The sequence below is a fragment of the Rosa rugosa genome, chromosome 6 (assembly GCF_958449725.1).
Source record: "Rosa rugosa chromosome 6, drRosRugo1.1, whole genome shotgun sequence".
NCBI lineage: Eukaryota > Viridiplantae > Streptophyta > Magnoliopsida > Rosales > Rosaceae > Rosa > Rosa rugosa.
In genome coordinates this window covers 36,907,395-36,929,978 of record NC_084825.1, presented here as the reverse complement: position 1 = coordinate 36,929,978, position 22,584 = coordinate 36,907,395, and the positions used below count along the sequence as shown (strand labels likewise).

At 41.0% G+C, this 22,584-nt stretch overlaps 1 protein-coding gene and 1 pseudogene across 1 annotated transcript; one reads left to right on the top strand and one right to left on the bottom strand.

The window, feature by feature from the left end:
* Positions 1-1,124: 1,124 nt before the first annotated feature.
* Positions 1,125-4,640, top strand: LOC133716713 (probable LRR receptor-like serine/threonine-protein kinase At3g47570). Its single transcript, XM_062143384.1, has 3 exons — positions 1,125-2,709; positions 2,800-3,741; positions 3,874-4,640. The coding sequence occupies exons 1-3, from the start codon at positions 1,125-1,127 to the stop codon at positions 4,251-4,253; spliced, it is 2,907 nt and encodes a 968-aa protein (XP_061999368.1). The 3' UTR covers positions 4,254-4,640.
* Positions 4,641-6,630: 1,990 nt separating this feature from the next.
* On the bottom strand, positions 6,631-22,432 carry LOC133716712 (signal peptide peptidase-like 4; annotated as a pseudogene).
* Between the last annotated feature and the right edge of the window lie 152 nt (positions 22,433-22,584).

Sequence of the window (22,584 nt, the reverse complement as noted above, 5' to 3'; positions counted from 1 at the left end):
TCAACATTTCGGTAGTTTTCACAAACTACTTCAGTAGTTCCCTGCTTCAAGTCATATTACCAAACGAAACTACTGGACGAGCAAGAGATAATAGCTGCCCTTATGGTACATAACAGCTGCAATTGGACCCTGCACTGGAATGTAGCTGATATTCATGAGTTTCACCCCCCTATACGTTCAACAAACTATTGTAACCACACAGTACACACTAACAACAATTGTCTTTGGAAAACGAGAGTCGTCTCTAGTTGGAAGCAAGTTAAGTCGGTCTTCTCTTTCAATCAACAGTACATAACAGCTGCAAATTGGACCCTACACTGGGATGTAGCTGATATTCATGAGGTTCACCCTCCTTTACGTTCAACAAACTTATTGTAACCACACAGTACACACAAAGAACAGTTGTCTTTGGAAAACGTGAGTCGTCTATGTTGGAGAGGAAAGATCCCACAATGGAAAAGTGATAAATAAAATATAACTTATAAGCGGGTGGATCTCACTCAATTGTACCGAGGCTTTTTGTGATAATATCGGTACAATGGTGGGCCACAGGCCACGCTTGTCGCTGCATAACATGGTATCAGAGCGGGTCTCTCTCCAATTGTTTCGTCATCATGGACCTGGATATGGGTTCATTCATTAATTGATTCACCAATCTCCTCTCCAATCATGGACCTAGTTTGGGTTCATTAAATTGGCCATCGGAAGTTTCCGATTGGATTATTGCCAAGTGTCCGATGTGGGCCTTGGATTGTTATGTAATTGGTCAAGTCTCTAATGTGGGACTTGTGACCCAATTTTCAATGTGAAATCGGGTTTGTCAATTAATTCCACGTAGGAAGCAAGCGAGTTAAGTCGCTCTTCTTTTGGAAGAATGCAATGAATCAATCAACAGTGGTTCTCCATCCCTTCGAGTACTTCTTGATCACATATTCTAAATCTTCCTATCCTATAAATTAGATTGTCATGCCTCACATAAAACTACCTATTTCACAACCCAGCGCCACCCATATGTATCTCAGTCCCTTTAGTCCAAAGAAGAAACTAAAAATGGGGGGAGTTTTGGTTATGAAATTGGTTTTGATATACTCATTAGTTTTAAATTCCATGTCTGCTGTAGCTCCATGCAATTGAACCATCCGAGACTCGAAGGGAATGAGACGGATAGGCTGGCATTGCTAGCAATCAAAGCTCAAATACAACACGATCCGAACCGGGTCACAAGCTCATGGAATGAAACCCTTCACTTCTGCCTGTGGCACGGCATCACCTGCAGTCGACGACATCGCCAAAGGGTGACGAAGCTGGAGCTGGGGTCTCTAGCTTTGGTGGGATCCATATCTCCACACATAGGAAATCTAAGCTTCTTAAGAGTGCTAGATCTCGAAAACAATAGCTTCACTCATCAAATCCCTCCTCAAATTGGGCATTTGCATAGATTGCAGGTATTGCTTCTACTCAATAACTCATTTACTGGCACCATTCCTGCCAATATATCCAATTGCTTTGAACTCATCACTCTCACTCTTGCCAATAACAATCTAGTGGGTCAAATTCCTCCCCAAATTAGTTCCTTATCAAAGCTTTGGACTTTTCTTTTGCAATTGAACAATTTAACAGGAGAGATCCCTCCTTCTTTGGGGAACCTTTCTTCTCTCGAGAGATTTGTTGTAGCTCACAATAACTTAGAAGGAAGCATCCCTAGTTCTCTATGCCAGTTGAAAAGATTAATAGGTATCTATTTCTCCAAAAATATGCTATCTGGTATCATCCCTTCCTGCATTTACAACCTCTCTGGTATAGTTATTTTCAATGTAGGAGCAAACCAAATTCAAGGAAGTCTTCCATCAAACTTGAGCAATGCTCTTCCCAACCTTCAAATCTTTACCGTTGCCGAAAATCAATTTACTGGGGCCATCCCCTCCTCAATATCCAAGGCAACAAATCTTGTATCGTTTCAATGTGTGACAAACAAACTCTCTGGACAGGTTCCAAGTTTACGAAATCTTCATAACCTTATGAGATTCCGTGTCTCTTATAATAATCTTGGTAGCGGTAAACATGGTGACTTGAGTTTTGTCTCAGAATTGATCAATGCCACACAGCTAACTGCATTGGACTTCAGCCAAAACAATTTTGGAGGCACGTTGCCCGCATCAATATCCAATCTCTCAATCAGTCTCGAAGAACTTATGCTTTCAGAAAACCACCTACATGGAAGCATCCCAATTGGATTAGGGAATCTTGTCAACCTGCAATACCTCGAAATGGGAGGAAACTCCTTCACAGGTAGCATCCCCACACATATTGGGCAGCTTTCAGGGCTTGGGTTGTTGAATCTTAGCAACAACCAATTATCAGGGAGCATTCCATCTTCTCTTGGAAATTTAACATTCTTAACGCTTCTCCAATTGCAGGAAAATAATCTAGAGAGTAGCATCCCGTCTAGCCTAGGGAAATGCCACCGGTTAATCGAATTGTTTCTTTCTGGAAACAATCTGAATGGCACGATACCGCCCCAAGTTATTGGCCTCTCATCTTTATCAAAAACTTTGGGATTGGATAGAAACCAATTGACTGGTTCCCTTCCCATGGAGATTGGAAATTTAAAGAATCTAGGTAGACTAGACGTTTCTAACAACTTGTTATCAGGAGAACTTCCCAGTAGCCTCGGCAGTTGCCAGAGCTTAGAAGTCCTATCCTTGGAAGGCAACTTCTTCAACGGGCCCATCCCTTCATCTATGCAGGAATTAAGAGGGATTCGAGATTTAGACCTTTCTCGCAACAATTTGTCATGAGATATTCCACAATTTCTTGAGAATCTGAATTTGGAGTACCTGAACCTCTCTTTCAACCAGTTTTGGGGAGCAGTACCAACTGGCAATGTTTTTAAGAATGCAAGTGCGACTTCAGTTGCTGGAAATGCTAGACTCTGTGGAGGTATTGCTAGTCTTCGACTTCCTCTGTGCAAGCTTAATGAGTCTAAAGGAGAAGGGTTGTCCCGTAGAATGAAAGTAATGATCTCTTTAGTCTCCGGGTTCACTCTTTTGGGACTGGTTGTGGTGCTGTCTCTTTTTGTTCTTGGTAAGAAAAGGAAAGAAACTAATTTAAGCACCTTGGGGAACTCTGTTTTGCAAGTTTCATATGCTACACTCCTCAGAGCTACCGATGGTTTTTCTTCAGCTAATTTGATCGGTGTGGGTGCTTTTGGGTCTGTGTACAAAGGAATCCTTGCTGATGGGGCAGTTATCGCTGTGAAGGTGCTCAACATGTTACACCAGGGGGCATCTAAGAGTTTCATGGCCGAATGTGAGGCGTTGAGAAATATCAGACATCGAAATCTGGTCAAGATCTTAACTGCATGTTCAAGTATCGATTTCAGCGGCAATGATTTCAAGGCCCTTGTTTATGAGTTCATGGACAACGGGAGCTTGGAAGAGTGGTTGCATCCATCTATTGGAACTGGAGAGGTAACAGAAGCACCCAAAATTTTAAGTCTTATTCAGAGGCTCAACATTGCCATTGATGTTGCTAGTGCATTGGATTATCTTCACAACCATTGTGAGACACCGATCGTTCATTGTGATCTCAAGCCAAGTAATGTTCTTCTGGATGGTGACATGACTGGACATGTTTCTGACTTTGGGCTGTCAAAGTTTCTCTCAGAACCAACCACTAATGTTTCTGGAAATCAATCAAGCTCCATTGGAATTAGAGGATCAGTTGGTTATGCTGCACCAGGTAAAATTTTCCTCATATGCTTCAGAATTTTTTGCTCACCCTGTTTTACTGTAACATATTTCAAAAACATTGAGAGCTATTTGATTTATGCATATGTAGTGACAAATATTTATGATTTTGTTTAAATTGTAGAGTATGGTATGGGAAGTGAGGTATCCACATACGGGGATATCTACAGCTTTGGCATTCTCTTGTTAGAAATGTTTACGGGGAAGCAACCCACTGATCACATGTTATGTGATAGCTTGAATCTTCATAATTATGTAAAGACAGCTCTCCCTGAACTGGTTTCAGAGATTTCAGAATCACTAGTTCTTCAAGAAGGCACCACCAATGTCGCTGAAGCTCACAGGCACAGCCGATTGAGTGTGAGAGCACAGAAAATTGAAGAGTGCTTGACTCTGATACTTGGTATAGGAATTGCATGTTCTGTTGAATCCCCCACAAACAGGAAGGATATAAGTGATGCTGCATCTGAATTGCAATCCATTAGGCGCAATCTTCTCAACTAGAACCTTTCAAATTATTATGTTTTGTGATGTCTAATAAATTGTTGTATGGTTCTTGTATTCTGATCTGTTTTGTTTTTGAATTCTCTGAAATCCTGTTGCTACCATAGTGGTTCTTGAAATTTGCATGTTAATGTACTAAAATGAATAAAGAAGAGTACTAATGCTTATTGTAAATATGTATCCTAAATCGAAACACGTACATGATCCCATTCGGATCAATGAATCAAGCTAGAGCTGTCATGAGGTTGATCAGTTGTATTGCAACATCCTGACCTTCATTCAGCTGTGTTGTGATTTAGCATGTATTTTTACCAATTGAGCATGAAATTGATATTGAGCATGTCTTTTGTGCTGTGTGTGATTTCAATGTTTCTACTATAGTTGCTGGGAAATAATTAAAAATGAACAGTACTATTGGCTAAATTAATGTGTCTCGATCAATCACACTGAATCAGTTTTGTCTAATTAGATGAAAGTCTACCCCAAAGTCCATATGTGATGCACCTTCCTAACAACCATAATAGATCACGCTTAGATTTAGAAAGAGTGACTCTGCAAAAGGCAATTAAGTTGAGACTTTCGATTTGGTAACGACATGCAGTGACAATGTCTTTTTCTTTAGTACGTGTATTGGAAGAGAAATTGCAGATGCCCTGTACCAACGAAACTCAGGGAAGAAATAACCGTGGCCTTGTACACTTCTTTTCTGGAAGATAAAGGTGCACCATGCCAATGTTATGAACTTGCCTTGTTGTGTAATCATTGCACTTTCTTATGTCCCTTTGGAAAACCAACAGCTATAATTAATAAGAAGCGAAGAGTGAAGTAATTTTGTCATGTCTATAAATTGATTTGTCATATACCTCACTTGGAACTTACCAATTTCAGAACCATATACCACTTTCACTTAGAACAGGAAAGAAGATGCAAGAGACCCACCAAAGAATTTAGGTCTTATTCAAAGGCTCAATATTGCCATTGATATTGCTCATGCACTGGATTATCTCTTAAATCGTGGTGAACAACCAATTGTTCACCGGGATCTCAAGCCAAGCAATGTTCTTCCAAAACTAACCACAGTACTGCTTCTGCAAATCAATCAAGTTCTGTTGGGATCAAAGGATCAATTGGTTATGCTGCTTCAGGTATTTACTAGCCCTAAATATGATTCACAGTTTCCTTTCTCTTTCTTTTGTCTTACACAAGTACAAATGTACAATTGTGGTGACAAGTTTTAGTATTCATTGTAGAGTATGGTATGAGAAATGAGGTATCCACATATGGAGATGTCTACAGTTTCGGTATTCTCTTGTTAATTGTTAGAAATGTTTACGGGGAAGAAACCAACTGATCACATGTTCAGTGACGGCTCGAATCTTCATAAATTTGTGAAGACCGCTCTAGCACAACGTGTTACAGAGATAACAGATTCAAGATTACTTCAAGGAGATACCGACTATGCTAAAGAAAATGTAAAGCTATTGAGTTTGATATTTGAAATTGGAATTGCGTATTCTGCTGAGGTCCCAAGAGACCAGATAGATGTCAGTGACGTTGCATCTGAATTGCTTTCCATTAGAGACCGTCTTCTTGCATCAGAAACATCAGAAAGTTTTCTGCTTTGTTATGGATTGCAGTAGCTTAATGCTTCATCATCTCTTCTTTTTCTTTCTACAATTCAACTGCTTTGGAGTCATGACGTCTAGATAGGCAATTTAATTTAGAAAACTGTCTTAAGGCTAGTGCTGATGGGTTTCGGTATATATGAATCCCTGATAGATTTTGCGTGTGCCTTAAATCTTTCACCTCTCCCATCCCTATATCCAAGCTAATAGGGATCTCAACTTTCCATCAGACCATTTCTTGGTCTTTCACTCTTTCAAAACATGAACTTTGTGATGATGCGGACTTCAAACATAGTCAACACTGTTAAAAGATAAACAGTATGCTTTTGCGTACAATCTGGAAAGGGATCAAGAGGCGAAAGTTGGAACAAATCCTTCTGAGATATTGCCTTTCTATGATGTTTATGGAGCTAAACTTGGGCATATGCACGTTGGATGTTGTAAACGTCCCGTTTTTATATCAAGTGATTTAAAATCATCTTAGTAACAACTTTCTAATCGTATTATGGTCTCCTACAGCTTTGACATGTAAAGAGTATCTGAGTTACTAACTAGTATACTAACCAACTATCACACAATTACTTTATCCAGATTCTTCTATTGAGAGTGAGAGGATTGGAGTCGTACGTGCGGGCAAGGCCTCTCAGGTTCTCCTCTTGTCCACAGAACTTTGAGGTCACCTCTCATCTGTCCCTAGGTTAAGAAGGTTAAGAAGGTACCTGCAGAACGTAACTAGCTTATATTACTGCTGCTCATGTTATGAATAATTTGGCGCAGAAAGGTCGGAGGCACACTATGCATGTTACTGCCAGATTATCCAAGCTTAGAATCTTACCAAGTGTGTATAACAAAGCAGGTTGGCCATGTCCATCCATCAAGTTCAAAGCCACATAGGTGACCAGGAGACCTGCAGTGCGAATTGCCAAGCAATTATTAAAGACGAAACCAATGATGTAAATATCTGGTGGCTTGCTAACCAATTGCATATATTCGCTAGAATAGAGCACTAGACCTTCTACATAAACATAACAACTATTATATAGAGCAAAAACAGGGTCACTTTGACAGTGGACAAATTGCTTTGCTCCTTAAGTGGCTTTCCCCAAACTTCTCTATCTTTTGCAGGGAAGTTTTCCCTCTGGTGATATACTGCACTCTATGGATGCAATGCATTTTTCCATGAAAACTTTATGTCATTATGTCCTAAAATATCTTAATTTTTCAAATAGCTCATATATGCTCCACACATTATCTCCATTGAGTTCTGTTTACCATAAACACACAGAAATTTATAAACAAGAGTTATTAAGTCGCCCAAAATTTATTAGATGGCTCAATTAGTGCATTTTATGAATGCCAGGTGCAACATTGTCTTAGCAAAGAGAAAAAAAGTGCAACGTGTCCCAAAATTTAGCACATTACATACCTGCACCATAAGCTGTCATTGCCCACACAAAGTAACCCGTTCGAAGAGTCTTATTTGTCAACCAATCATACCTGTAAAAGTTACTGTCACGATTTAGTATCTGTTTGGACGATGTGATAACTAATGAAGTGTACCTGTCATGATTTAGTTTCAAGTCCAATGTTTTTGTTAACGTTAAGATCCGTGGGGGTCTTTAGTTAGCTTTAGAGAGAGAGATAAGAGAGAGAGATTTGACACAAGATGTATAGTGGTTCGCCTCCGCATGAGCGGGAGACTACGTCCACTTGAAAGCTATACTAGTGTGTCGAGCCTTGCGGCCTAACAAGATTACAAGAGATGTAATGAATGTGTTGAGTTGTGGGAGGAGGCTTTCCTTTTATAGATGAAGGAATGCCCTTCCTCTACTTATTCTTCGATGTGGGACAAGTTTCCACATATTTCTAGTCTATTTAACATGTAGAAAGCTATGTTGTGGTGGCATCTTGGCAAGGGCGGGAACGTGGCTTCCCGGTGGCGGATTTGCGACTTCCGGATACCGCCGCGTAGCCTGAACATAGGGCTACACGATGTATGTCTCGGTTGGGCCTTGCCATGTCTCGTGGATGTCCCAAAATGGGTGTTACTTATGCTTGGTGACGTAGTAAATACTCCATGTTATTGGAGGTATGTACAAGTCCCCGAAGTCCCCAAGTAAGAGGAGCTTCTTGGTTGGGGAGTTATAACCACGAAGTCATCAAGCATAAGTAACCGGGCGGCACGGAGCCCCTACAAGTCCCAGAACTCCGTAAGCAAGAAGGGACTCGTTAACCTGCACCAACAAAAACAAAAAGTAGGCATACATAGAATGCTCGTTACATGGAGCAACAAATGTGAATTGTATGAATATGCGTTGGCATATATAAACGTATGAGGTGCGTGATACACGTTGATGTATACACGCGAATGGTGCCGAGTACGATCGATTATGACGTACAAACTCGAGAGCGCGTATGGCCGTGTGAGCATATGGATTGCATATGATAAATGTAAGTTGTATGAGCGCAGCGAAGGTAAGCGTTTGTAACGTGTAAATGATGAGTACATGAACGCTTGTGTTGGTTTGGTTGTCGCTCGTATTAATGGAACGCGAAAAGAATTCAATTTGTCGGGAGAGACAAATGGTAGAAGAATTCCATGTTCCATTAACGTGTGGTGTCGAGTAGAATGCCGGGAAGGCGTGAGCGGGAAGCTCAAGGGGGATGAGCGGAAGCTCAATGGGATGCCGGGAAGGCATGAGCGGGAAGCTCGTGAGCCGAAGCTCGAGGGTTGCCGGGAAGGCATGAGCGGGAAGCTCGAGGGTTGCCGGGAAGGCATGAGCGGGAAGCTCGAGGGTTGCCGGGAAGGCATGAGGGTTGCCGGGAAGGCATGAGCGGGAAGCTCGAGGGTTGACGGGAAGGCATGAGCGGGAAGCTCGAGGGTTGCCGGGAAGGCATGAGCGGGAAGCTCAATGGGGTGGGCCCCTGCTAGGCCCCGTTAGAGAGTCCCCGACTCCCCAGCCATGTTTGTTGAGGGGGAGCTGCACGGAGCAGAGGGTGTTGGGAAGCGATCCCAATCTTTGGTACCCAAGCGTCGGGGTTAACTGCCGGATCAATGGCTGCCGTAGGCTGTGTTAACTAGTCCCTTGCTGCCGGATCAATGGCTATTATGAGGCGTTGCCTGACCGCTTGGCGGTTTTGGTCGTAGACCGTGGATGTGTACAGTATGTATTTGCATGAAAAAAATGACAAACACATAGAACAAGCATGTACAAGCAGTAAAGTGGCCAAGGACATGTCGTAGACATGCGTAAGGGTCATGGAGACATGTATAGACATAGCAATAGCTCTAATTGCAAGAGCGTAAGAGATAAGATGTAGTTACTTATCTCGTGCCAATTTGGAGGCTAGCGGAGTTTGGCCGAGCGTGACGCTCCATTGCATTGTGGCGGATAAAGTAGTCCGATAATGTCCGCCAACTCGTAGTTGCGGTTGAATGCTCAATAGAAATAGTTGAATTTCCTTGAAACAAAATAGATGATTAATATGTGGATTTGTAAAATCGACATAAATAATTTGCATATGTACTTTGATAAGATTGTAAGCAAAGTGATGTATTAATTTAAGCTAAGTGTAGCATGCGAATCTCTGATATAAGTGGTAGCCAAATACATACCAAAGGCTCGGTATTGCAATTATACTTCTCACTGACAAATTATCATGTGCAGCGACATAGCCGCTTTTCCAACACGAGTAATTAAGTAATGAAGTACATATGTGGCGGGTATTGGCCATGCTGGAGTAATTAAGTACATATGTGGCTATGTGTGTACTTGTTTGCATAAATAATTATATCATGTATATAATTGAAAGATATACATGAGTGAAAGATATATCATTGCACACAAGCAGTGGCCCTGATCTTGAAACGATGTATCATGTATATAAGTGAAAGATATACATGATGATATGAAAGAAGTAGAGAACACATGCCTAGCAGGTCACATCCTAAGGGTAGTTGGACACGTGGTGTCTGGAACACCCCATATATATGTATATGTCTCTTTATTTATATGTAAACATGGCAAGAGGCAAGATTCCTAGCAGGTGGCAGGGTACTTATACAAAACAGCCCATGCTCAAATAAGTGACGTGTGCTGTAGGTGTGTGGTTGTGGCTCTTTTAACAAAAGCGTAGCCGACAGTGTGCACATGCCAGTACACCCCAGACTTCGAACAAATAGTCACGCAGTCAACGACTCAATGTAAAGCAGTAAATAAGAATAGCATGATATATGTGGATAAACAATTATGCTATCTCATACTGCAGATATGTTCGAAGAGCAGTAACCACAGAGACATTCAAAGCGTTGAGTTGTTATGAACTGGAGCCAAATGTCAATTGAAGGCACTTATCTGGATTGAAGATCGTTTGGTGTGCAGATCCTCTCCGTGGGTGTCCAGATCAAGTGGAGGCTGCCCAGCGGTGAAGCTTTCCGGCGGGGAAGCTCAGCGGTGAAGCGTTGGTTTGCTCTGCAATTTGGCGGAGGTTTCCCGGCGGAACTGGGGTGCAGCGGTGTGTCGCCGCTGAGGATAGCTAGCGGAAGGCCCGTTGGTGGACAGGGTTGTCGCTGACGGAGCACCGGGCTGTGCTCGCCGGCGGAAGAGAAGCTTGTCAGCGGAAGAGCTTGTCAGCTGAGGTGGAGCTTGAGGCCGTCGGAGACGCAAGTTGGGCGGAGCGGAGGAGTTGCAGCTGGCGGAGGTTTTTGCCGCTGGTATATCCTAGCGGTGTCTGCCGGTTGGCGGAGCGGAGAGTCGGTGGAGACCTGGAACGGACCGCAAGTTGCTCTATAATAGGTTGGCGGCGCACAGTCCGGCGGAGACGGCAATGTTGTTTGATAGCGGCGGAGGCTCAGTGCCGGCGGAGATGGCTAGCGGCGGTCCCGGAACTCAACGGAGGCCGGCGGAGGTTAGTCTAGCGGTTTCTCCTTGTGGGGTTGTGGCTTGGCGGAGATGGAAGATGCAGCTGGTCGGAGCGACTGGGGGTCGGGTGGCGAAGTTGCAGCTGGCGGATCAAAGTCTGGCGGGAAAATGGAAAACTGGATGGGTGCCCAGACAAGATATCTGGGTGTCCAGAGAAAATTTGGCCGCCCAGATATTTTTTTTTTTTTTTTTTTTTTGGAGTCAGCGTTGACCTTCATGGGTTGGGCGTTGACCAACCTTGACTGGTGCTGACCGAAAGTGTGACCAAGCCTGATGGGCGTTGGCCAACCCCGCCGGGCGTTGACCAAGCTTTGACCGCCCCAATGTTGGTGTTTCTGCAAGTTTTGACCACTCCATGGGCGTTGACTAACTCCGCTGGGCGTTGACCACGTGTTGACCAGCCTGCAAGGTGCAAATTTCTGCACACTCTGCTCTAGTTGCCTCCAAGAAACATTAATTCAAACATAAACTCAAAGAAGGAAGGAATTTCTTCAAACTCCGCTGAGCAGACTTAGCTCATGGTAGGTGACGAAGCCATTGTGTTGGCTTCCCACAGACGGCGCCAATGTTAACGTTAAGATCCGTGGGGGTCTTTAGTTAGCTTTAGAGAGAGAGATAAGAGAGAGAGATTTGACACAAGATGTATAGTGGTTCGCCTCCGCATGAGCGGGAGACTACGTCCACTTGAAAGCTATACTAGTGTGTCGAGCCTTGCGGCCTAACAAGATTACAAGAGATGTAATGAATGTGTTGAGTTGTGGGAGGAGGCATTCCTTTTATAGATGAAGGAATGCCCTTCCTCTACTTATTCTTCGATGTGGGACAAGTTTCCACATATTTCTAGTCTATTTAACATGTAGAAAGCTATGTTGTGGTGGCATCTTGGCAAGGGCGGGAACGTGGCTTCCCGGTGGCGGATTTGCGACTTCCGGATACCGCCGCGTAGCCTGAACATAGGGCTACACGATGTATGTCTCGGTTGGGCCTTGCCATGTCTCGTGGATGTCCCAAAATGGGTGTTACTTATGCTTGGTGACGTAGTAAATACTCCATGTTATTGGAGGTATGTACAGTTTTAATCATTAATTGATCCAAGTTTTGTGAATAACACAGTAACTCCCAAAATATCTAATCAATGTTAACATGTTGTTTCAAGTTCATTTTATAAATCCCAAAACATATATACAAATATCTAATCAATGGACATATTGACCAATAAAAATAACATAACAAGAAAACAAGTATCTGAAACATTTATGATCAAGGTTTCAGTTGTAGGGTACTTAAAAGGGATTCTCAAAGACGTGTGGTTTACAAATACAAACCTTAGTGAAAAGGCTACAACCAATCCAGGTAAGATAATATCACCAAACCCGATGATGCTGTAGCCACCCCAAGGATCAAACATCCGTGGGATTTTTAGTAGCATTGGGATACCATCCTCTCCACTTTTATCACCACGAGCCACCTACATAGGAAACATAAATATTTCAGTGTCTTCAACTTGTAAAAAAGGTATCAATACCCAAAACCAATCTTTAGGAGTGGCAGAGAAGTTCTGATTTACTCACCACTATCATGACACTCTCATGGAACCACCATTTAGAAACAAATACCCAGAAGATGTCATAAAAAAAGGCACAACCGAGAAGAACTGTTCCAACCTGATTATAGAGAGAGAGAGAGAGAGAGAGAGAGAGAGAGAGAGAGAGAGAGAGAGATTAGGGAGGTTATCTTTGTGCATTCTCAATAAGGTGTTCAGTATGAATTGCTCCATTGTCTGAATTGCTAATAATCCAACAGAATATGTAACGAATAAGAGATATCCTTCGGTCCCCAGTTCACCAAAATAAATAAATAAATAAATACATAAGTAATAAGGAATATCTACAAATCAAAGTATAATTATCAAACTAAAAGATGAGAATTTATTTTCTTACAATGATATCTTGGCCAATCCAAGCAAATGACACACGGCGATACACTGCCCAAACAACAGCAAATGCTATGCAGAAGGGAGCGACAGCTAGTGTCAAATATGAAACAGCTCCAAAGAAGGGCACCTTAACATATGATTCTCCAGCACGTTTAAACCGTCTGAAACTATATTTGCTTAGTTGTCAGCTTCATATTCAGGAGACTTTACAAACAAAACTTACAAGTTTTTAATAACAGATCAATTTTCATTTAAATTTCTAGAATAATGATGCTTGCGTGCATTCTCACATAGAGCTCATCAGTATCAAAGGTCATTAGTTCTGGAGATCTATGGCATTTAATTTGCATTGCTTCCAAAAAGCACTTCTAAGTAAAAGTGTTTCTTAAAGAAGCACTGGTACACATTGGCAATGCAACCCATGTAACCAGCATTCTTTGGCCCTCTTATAGTTTGGAAGCTAATGACAAAACTATAAGAGAATTCACCAAAAAAAAAAAACAAAACAAAACAAAAAATAGAAGAAAGGATACATCCAAAGAAAGAGCTAGCATAATAAGGTTATGTAATTTACACGAACGTATGAACGAATTACCTATCAAATTCTGCTTCCATAATAAAGAATGATAAAACAGATCACACTATAGAATAAATGCCAACAGGAAAAAAACAAAAAAACAAAAAAAAAACAAAGTTCGTCCCAAAAAAACAAGGTCTAGCAGAATCAAGTGATGAATGGATGTCTAAATGAATTACCCATCAAATCCTCCCCTGCCTCCACCAAAATAACAAATAAAAAATAAAGTACAACATGAAAGCATCACAAAGGCTAAGGACTAACATAAGGAGGAAAAAGACATTTACCATGATAGCAAGGCCACCAAGCAAGTCTGTAGGCCCTATAAAAAGAAGGAGACTGCATGGTTCAGTATTCACCTCAGAGGACTCGTTGAAAATAATATTAACCAGTATATGCTCAATTAAGAATTTATAATTATAGAGAAAAAATTTGTATAATACAAAAACAGGATACCTCTATCCCACCAATGCAAAACAAAACCACCAGAATCTCGATGAACCAGAAGGACATAAGTTTGTAAAACATAACCAAGAAGCATGAAGCAATCACAACAAAGAGAATTGCTGCCATGGTGCTAATCTCCACTAGAGGACTGGCACTTTCACCTTCCACATGTGAAGACTCGTCAGAAGCATCCTGCACACAGCAATTAAGCACCCAGCAAGAATTGAAGCCACATATACAGCACTAGAGTTACAAAATAGCTGCAAAAAGGCATAGCATAACCTTCAATAGCTTGTCATGCTCAATAGCTGCTTCTCTTGCAGTCCATGCAGACCAATAAGAAGCAAATAAGATGGTACCAACAGCCATAAGCCATAAAAATACTTCTGCAATGTCAACCAGTGGACACAATGGAGAGTATAGCTGCACAGAAACTGAAGAAAGGGATCGCATAGACAATAGTACAAACAAAAGAAAAACCCTCTTAGAAGGTGAAATTATATGCAAATAGTGAGGTGTATATGTGAACAGAAAAGGAAAAGCATACCTATGGAATTGTTCGTTAATCCATTTTCCAAGATTTCACCAATTTTGTTGGGAAGCATAACAGCAGGTATGCCTACCTCGACATCAGGCTCGTCGTCTTCACAAACCATCTTGAAAAGTTCTATAGGACACACAGCAATACTTTTTGTAACATATACTTATTTTCACCTAATCAATTTTGACCACCATTTTTTTCTCCAGTACATACAGCAATACTTATTGTTACATGTACTTATTTTCACTTGATCAATTTTGACAGTCATTTTTTATAATGAACCGCGATTATAACAATGAAATTTTCTTTTCTGTTGCTACTGTTTCCCCCCATATTAATTGTAAAAATGTATTGAACATTTTTACTCAGCAAGAGAGTTTAGAGGACTTTAGGATGGAGACTTTTCTAGACCATGAAGATAAGAAAAATTAGATGCAAATACCTGGACGGTTATTTATGATGAGGATGGCTGAAGCATTAGCAGATTCAGCCATATTTGCCTGGTGGTAAAACTGCAATTTCCTCGGTGTACCAAAATGACCTCATCATGTGCAAGCTACCCAAAAGATATGCACTACACAATCAGATGAGCATATCCGATAGCTTCCAATCAGGAAGATTATCACTTCTGTTGTAAAACGAACATAAAAGTGTTCCAGAAAATGGAGAGAGCTTTGCTTCAAAGAACTTAAGAGAGAGAGAGTTTAGATGCAGAGAAGGAGTGTAGTATGTTCTGTATTCATCTTCTCTCAATAGAAGGGTTTATATAGGAAGATCTTGCTGCAACTCTACATGGTTTCTGCTGCTTTACTTACTGTTACTTCACATGGCTTCATGACACACAAGCCAACATAATGATTACCCTATACCTATAGCCATAATGATTACCCTATACCTATTTACATGATATGGCCAACATAATAATTACAACATACTCTATACCTATTTACATGATATGGCCAACATAATAATTACAACACTCCCCCTTGGACATTTCATGTCAATAGTGTTGCCTAGGCTGTGCGCTTTTAAGTTGTCTCGTCAAAAACCTTGCCAAGTAATAAAAACCCTGTGGGAAAAAACAACCTTGGTCGAAGGAGAAAAAAAGCACAACGCGCATGAGTGTGGAGTAGTAATATCACAGCTTCGGAGATAAGTGGAGTCTTCTTATCAGCATCATAAGTAGGTAGTATGTCTACGAGAGGGATGCATTTAGAGTTGCTACACCAAAACCTTGCCCTGTAAACCCAGTGGGAAAAACCCGTGGTCGAAGGGAAAAGATGAGCAAATGCATATATATTGAATCAAAACATCTTCAGGATGTAGTATAAGTGGAGCGACCATGCTAAAGATGTGCCTCGTTAAAACCTTGCCAGGTAACAAAACCCAGTGAGACAAAAATAACCCTGGACGAAGGACGAAAAGAGTACACGATGGTCAAGTGGGTATGCTTCAGGATACTCCCCCTGAAAATTACATTTCAGGTAATTCAGATAGTTTATGTAGACCAATACCTTGGACATGCTTCTGGAATGTAGACTTTGGTACTGACTTGGTGAAGAGGTCTGCACGATTGTCTTCAGATCTAGTCTGCTTTAACTTCAATCTTCTGATGCTTCTTGTTGCTGATTGAAGAAGAACTTCGGTGCAATATGTTTGGTGTTGTCTCCTTTGATGAAACTCATCTTTATCTGCTCTATGTAAGCAGCATTATCCTCGTAGATAATGGTTGGTTCATCAGTGGTGGAATGCAGTCCACATGTGCTTCGAACATGCTTTGTAACGGTTTTTAGCCATGTACATTCACATACTGCTTCGTGAAGAGCTAGTATCTCAGCATGATTCGAAGAGGTAGCAACAAGTGTCTATTTCGTAGACCTCCAAGAAATTGCAGTATTCCCAATGGTAAGACATAACCAGTTTGGGAACGTGCCTTGTGCGGGTCTGATAGATAGTCTATATCAGCATATCCAACAAGGCAAGCATCATTCTGAGGATCAAGGGGGTTTGATCCATTCCTTGATGCGTAGGGATAGAATAAGCCCATATCCGCTGTACCTCTAAGGTAGCAAAAAATGTATTTTATGCCATTCCAGTGGCGGCGTGTTGGCGCAGAGCTATATCTAGCTAACAAGTTCACTTCAAATGAGATGTCCTATCTAGGGCATTGAGCCAAGTACAATAATGCGCCTATTGCACTTAGATATGAGACTTCTGGCACCAATATCTCTTCGTTATCATCTGCAGGACGATACGGTTCTTTCTAGACTTCAGACGACCATGAGTGTGCTTGCTTTTATCCTCATTAAAGCATCTTAACATCTTCTAGATGTAATTTGGTTGATGGACCAAAATTTCATCTGCACTGTCCTCAGACTTCAAGTTGAGACAATAATTTGTTTCCCAAGGCCTTTCATCTCAAATTCTGACTTCAGGTGTTTTGCGGTTTCCTTGATCTCTTCAGGAGTATCAGTCAAATTTATGTCATTGACATAGACCGCCACAATTCCAAACTAGGAACTTGCTTCCTTAATAAACACGCATGGGCATAGTTTATTATTCACATATCTCATCCCGATTAAATATTCACTTAGACGGTTATACCACCTCCGTCTGGATTGTTTCAATCCATAAAGTGAACGCCTCAAAACTAATGAAGAGCGTGTTCCGTGGTCTAGAACTATTTGCATCGGGTATATTAAGTCATTCAGGAACTTTCATGTATATCTCTGTATCGTGATCCCCATAGAGATAAGTTATGACCACATTCATAAGCTGCATATTCAGTTTTTCGGAAACTACCAAACTGATAAGGTAGCGGAACGTTATGACGTCCATTACGGGAGAATACGCCTCCTCGTAATCAATCACAGGGAGTTGAGAAAATTCTTGCGCCACTAGACGAGCCTTGTGTATCACAATCTCGTTTTTCTCATTATGCTTCCTTACAAATACCCATTTAAATTCTACGGGTTTAACACTGGGAGGTGTAGGAACAACAGGTCCAAACACCTAGCTTTCTCTTTGTCAAGGAATCTAATTTGACCTGGATTGCTTATTTCCTTTTTGGCCAGTCGTCTCTACGTTGACATTCATCAACGGAGCGAGGTTCGATGTCATCGCTATTTATAATTTCGGTAGCTATTGCAAATACAAGTATATCATCGATGATAATCTCATTCCGATTCTAGATCTCACTTAAGCATGCATAATTTACCTAGATTTCTCTATTCTCGGGAGTGGGTTCAGACGTTGGAGCGTCCCCCAACGTCGTCTCTTCTAGGACGGACCCATAATCCGGAATTGTCTCGTGAGATGGATCAGTTGAGATCGCGATGTCTAGTGGATTCGTTGGTGCCAGTTTTACCCTCTTCCGGGGATAAGAATCCTTCGAACCTAGTGGTCTACCTCGCTTCTGGGAAGGGACATGTGACTGGTTAGCCGCCATGGTCGTACCTCGTCCATCTGGGGCGACGCGTCCTACAGGGACATCTATCCTTGCAGGAACATTTGCAGCAGGTATATGTGATCTCGTCACTTTAGCTAGCTCAGAGAAAGTGTCTCTATAGATCTAGAATTGTCCGCACTTCAGTATTTTCATGCGGTTTGGGGATCAAGATGAGACATTGTGGGGACATTCCATGTTAATTCACGCCGTTCATCAGGAACAGTGACGTTCTTATCTCCCCCTAACGGCGGGAAGACTGTCTCATCAAAGTGACAATCCGCAAATCTAGCGGTAAAGAGATCGCCTGTCAAGGGCTCTAAAGAGCACATAATGGATGGGATTCATAATCGACATACATGCCCATCCTTTGTTGAGGACCCAATTTTGTACGTTGTGACGGCACAATTGGCACGCGGACTGCATACTCAAACGCGCGTAAGTGCGAAACATCAGGTTCGTACCCAGTCGCCAACTGTAACGCGGAGTAAGGTTGGGTAGCAGTGGGCCTCAACGGGACCAACATAGCTGCATGCAAGATTGCATAGCCCCACGCAAAAACTAGAAGCTTGGTGCGCATTACCAAGATTCTATTTGCGAGACCATCTTGGGTGTGAACATAAGGAACTATATGTTCAGCATCAATCCCAAGGGATATGCAATAATTATCGAAAGATTTCGATGTAAACTCTCCGGTATTATCAAGTCTTATAGACTTTATGGGATAATCCGAGTGGTGAACCCTCAATTTCATGATCTGGGTGAGAGTTTAGCAAAAGCAGCGTTTTCTTGTGGACAATAGTGTAACATGTGATCACTTTGTCGATACATGCATCAACCAAAACCATTAATATTTAACTGGTCCACATGGTGGTTGGATATATATGTCCACAAATTTCCCTTGCATTCTGTGCAGAAAAATGGTGGTGTATGTACTAGTCTTTGAATATGATGGTCTAGTATGGCATAGCGTGTCATTATATACAAGACCCTTATTCAGAAGGGGATGCACCTGCGATGAATTGAGGATACGGTGCATCATACTTTGACCTGGGTGTCCCAAACGGTCATGCCATAGCAAGTAGTTGCTTGAATTAGTTAGCATCTAGCTAACAGATTCCAATTTCTCCAATGTACGCTTCTGGCCACACACTTTGGAGGTTATGCAAAGATATTACACTCATTTTTCTCAGTGATTTCAGCGTGATAACCGTTGGTTCGAATATCCTTAATACTCAATAACGTTCTTCTGGAACGTGGAGATTATAAGGCCTCATTAATGGTAGGTTCAGTACCATTGGACAACATATAGTGGGTTTTGCCATAACCCTCTATCAGGTTGGATTGGCCTGATACGGTTGTCACAGAGGTATGAATAGACATAAGTTTGAAAAATATCTCCGATCTGGGAGTATGGTGTGCGTAATAGCACTTTTAACCAGACAACAAACTTCCCCACAGAATATGCCTATTCATTTATTTAATTCAATGGATCACATGTATAAATAAGTTTATTGAATTAAATATATTCGAACATAACCACATTTCTATAATCCAAAATAATTGAAAACATAAATCACCAAAATCCGAAGATGTTTCATTCATTAAGATGAAATAGATATGGCACAAGGGGCCAATTATACCCATGTCTTCGAGTTCTAATCCTCGGTATGTTCAGTAATTGCCTGAAAATCCGTGATCTCTAGTGTGGAATCGATAGAAAATGACCCTTTAATAAAGTTGGTATTTCGAGTTCCGCGACCGGCGTAATACTCATCTACTGCTTAGGCTATCGCATAACAGGTGCGAGACCAGCAGTCAATTCCTCCACATTGATAACAAAGATCATGCTGATTCTGGTGGCAGCAGGCCGGACCAGTGTTCCTTTCAACTCGGGCTTGCTGAGTTATGGCATCATGGTTCCTACCACGTGGGCTTTGGCCACGTGGAGCCTGATTATATGGCCTCTTGGGCTTTGGCCAAGTGGCAGACGGTCATATGGGCTAATTTCGTTCTGCCAATCATGTCTTGCTTCAAGCAAGAAAATGGTCATTTGATGGTGAAAGTGCTCTTCTAGAGCGACCCAAAGAGTCTGTGTATCCTCTTCATCGGATACTCAACTTGGAGTGTTTTCTCCATATGTTTCCTTTGAAAATTATGGCACTCATATTAAAAGCCTCAATGACGACATTGTTAGCATTGATTGTTGATCTCATCTTCTTTGCAATCAGATGAATTTTCACATCTTGAGTTCACTTTAGATAGTTTCTTCCGGAAACCTCCAAAGCAACAAAGTCAAGTTTGTTGAGATTTGACATTTCTTACAGGAAAGGAACAAATAATCTTAGTGCTTTGGGTAGTATCGTCCATAAGCAACTAATAGGAATTTCAGGTTCTATAACATGGTATGGAAAATCGGATTAAACATGTAAAATCTACTGGTTTTATCATGTGTGGTGAATTTATGAAGGAAACTTCAAGTTTCTTAAATGGCATTATCGAAACTACAGGTTCGATATGTGTATGAACTACTGGTTCATTTAGAACTTCTAGTTCATTAGGTACCTGCATTTTCTACACATATATTCTAGTGCGAAAATTTAGACAAGTAACACAATAATATTGAATTGAGCAAATTGAAATAATCTCACAAATTTGGATAAATAAAAATCACAAATCAATTGAGATATTAATTGCATGCTTGTAATATAACATATTAACTATCACACAATTATGTGAATAAATGCTTCTGGCAATTAATTACACATATTAGATATGGTGAATCTATTTACAATATCAAATCAATTTTCCTTTCATTTTTGATTCTGCTGGACCAAAGAAGGAGTGGGCTTGATAGTGAAGCCTATCGGGCTTAGTCTGCGGGCTTGTGACCCGGCCTTTCATGCGTAAGTCAAATGGTGTGTGAGGCCTGCTGGGCTGCTAGGTCCCGCAAAGGGAGAGTGGGTCTGCTGGGCTCAGGTTGGTCTGCCAAAGAATGAAAAGTTATTATTCAACCCTTTCGGTAACTCCAATTGAATACGACCAGGTAAGGAAAGATGAGGTTTAGGTGGAGCGAGGCTCTCTTAAGTACACAGCCTAATCTGAACCTTGCCTAGACATCGCATCGAATTGGGTGCGCCTACTTGGAAAGATTCATAACCTTTCAATGTTATCGAAACTACGGGTTCGATTCGTGTGAACTTCTGGTTCAATATTTATGTATGAACTTCTGGTTCAATATTTATGTGTGAACTTCTGGTTCATTAAGTACCTGCATTCCGCACATATATATTCTAATGCAAAGAATTTAAGCGGGTAAAATATTTAAATTTAATATGAGCAGGTAACACCACAAAACATTATCATAATAAATAATGAAGGAAAGATGTATCATTATCACAAAGTCCAAACAAGTATATATAAATATTTGCCACAATATACATGAACTGAAGAAGTTGATAGCTAAATTAAAAGCTACTGATTTTCCTTTTTCTCATTCAATTATGCCAATTAGTGCAAGAGAAATAAGTATCTCTCTAGAGGATTAGGTTAAACTAGATGCTTCAACAAAAGTCATAAATCATGACTGCAGTTTCTACTGAACAACAGTCGAAAGACGAACTGAAACACTAAGCAAAACTACCCAGAAAAATATGAAAATTTACAGAGATGCAGTAAACACACAGGGGCTCCAGCATACAAAATTTGGTGAGTTTTGGAGTTGATTTACTATTTCAAATAAATACTGGAACACAGAGAACAGAAGATAAAATGAAACAGCAAAATCGGTTTTTGTTTGGAAAAACCTACTTGGTTGTAGAGCTTGGTAGATTGACGTTGATTGAATGATGAATCGCCTCTTCTCTGAAACCCCAAGAGTTATTCACCTCTTCTTGGAAATCTGCAATCCGAATCCTAGAGCTATTCGTGCTGATAACGTGTTGTAAAACGAACATAAAAGTGTTCCAGAAAATGGAGAGAGCTTTGCTTCAAAGAACTTAAGAGAGAGAGAGAGTTTAGATGCAGAGAAGGAGTGTAGTATGTTCTGTATTCATCTTCTCTCAATAGAAGGGTTTATATAGGAAGATCTTGCTGCAACTCTACATGGTTTCTGCTGCTTTACTTACTGTTACTTCACATGGCTTCATGACACACAAGCCAACATAATGATTACCCTATACCTATAGCCATAATGATTACCCTATACCTATTTACATGATATGGCCAACATAATAATTACAACATACTCTATACCTATTTACATGATATGGCCAACATAATAATTACAACAACTTCTAATTTCTGTAGAACATTGTCGTGTAGGTTGATGTTATAGAATGGAAAGATCATAACAAGTATACCTTATTCTTGGGTTTGGTACAACAATCAGGGGGGTCTGCCAGAACCACTCTAGTATGATTGGCATGCTTTTCCTTTGATTCCAGGGTAGGTCCAAATCGAGCCCCGACACCAACATACTCGTTGGCTTCTACACCGTTGATCCAAGTCGGGACCTTTACCGACCGGAGCCGACAAGGGGTAGCGGTCCGGGGAACGGACAAGGAGCCTCGCCGATGCTTGGTCTGGGGAACGTGCGTTCGCCGCCGCCGACTTGCTCTCCTCACCAGTACTTTCGGTTTTCATATTTTATCAGATTTTTATTATAATTGATTCACTTGACAGCATTAATATACATCAAATTGATTTGTTGTCATATCTTAATTTCCCGGAAATTAAAACACACCTTGTTATTGTTATACGAGATGCTTAGAAAAATCAACATGTTATTGTTTTTCAAGAATTGGGAAACTGAAATTTTGTTATTAATCTGACAAAAT

Bases quoted from the DNA above. Each gene is read 5' to 3' on its own strand.
- LOC133716713 (XM_062143384.1), top strand. From the start codon at position 1,125: ATGCAATTGAACCATCCGAGACTCGAAGGGAATGAGACGGATAGGCTG. The intron at 2,710-2,799 runs GCAACTTCTTCA...ATTTGTCATGAG, and splicing joins AGAAGTCCTATCCTTGGAAG to ATATTCCACAATTTCTTGAG. The intron at 3,742-3,873 runs GTAAAATTTTCC...TTTAAATTGTAG, and splicing joins AGTTGGTTATGCTGCACCAG to AGTATGGTATGGGAAGTGAG.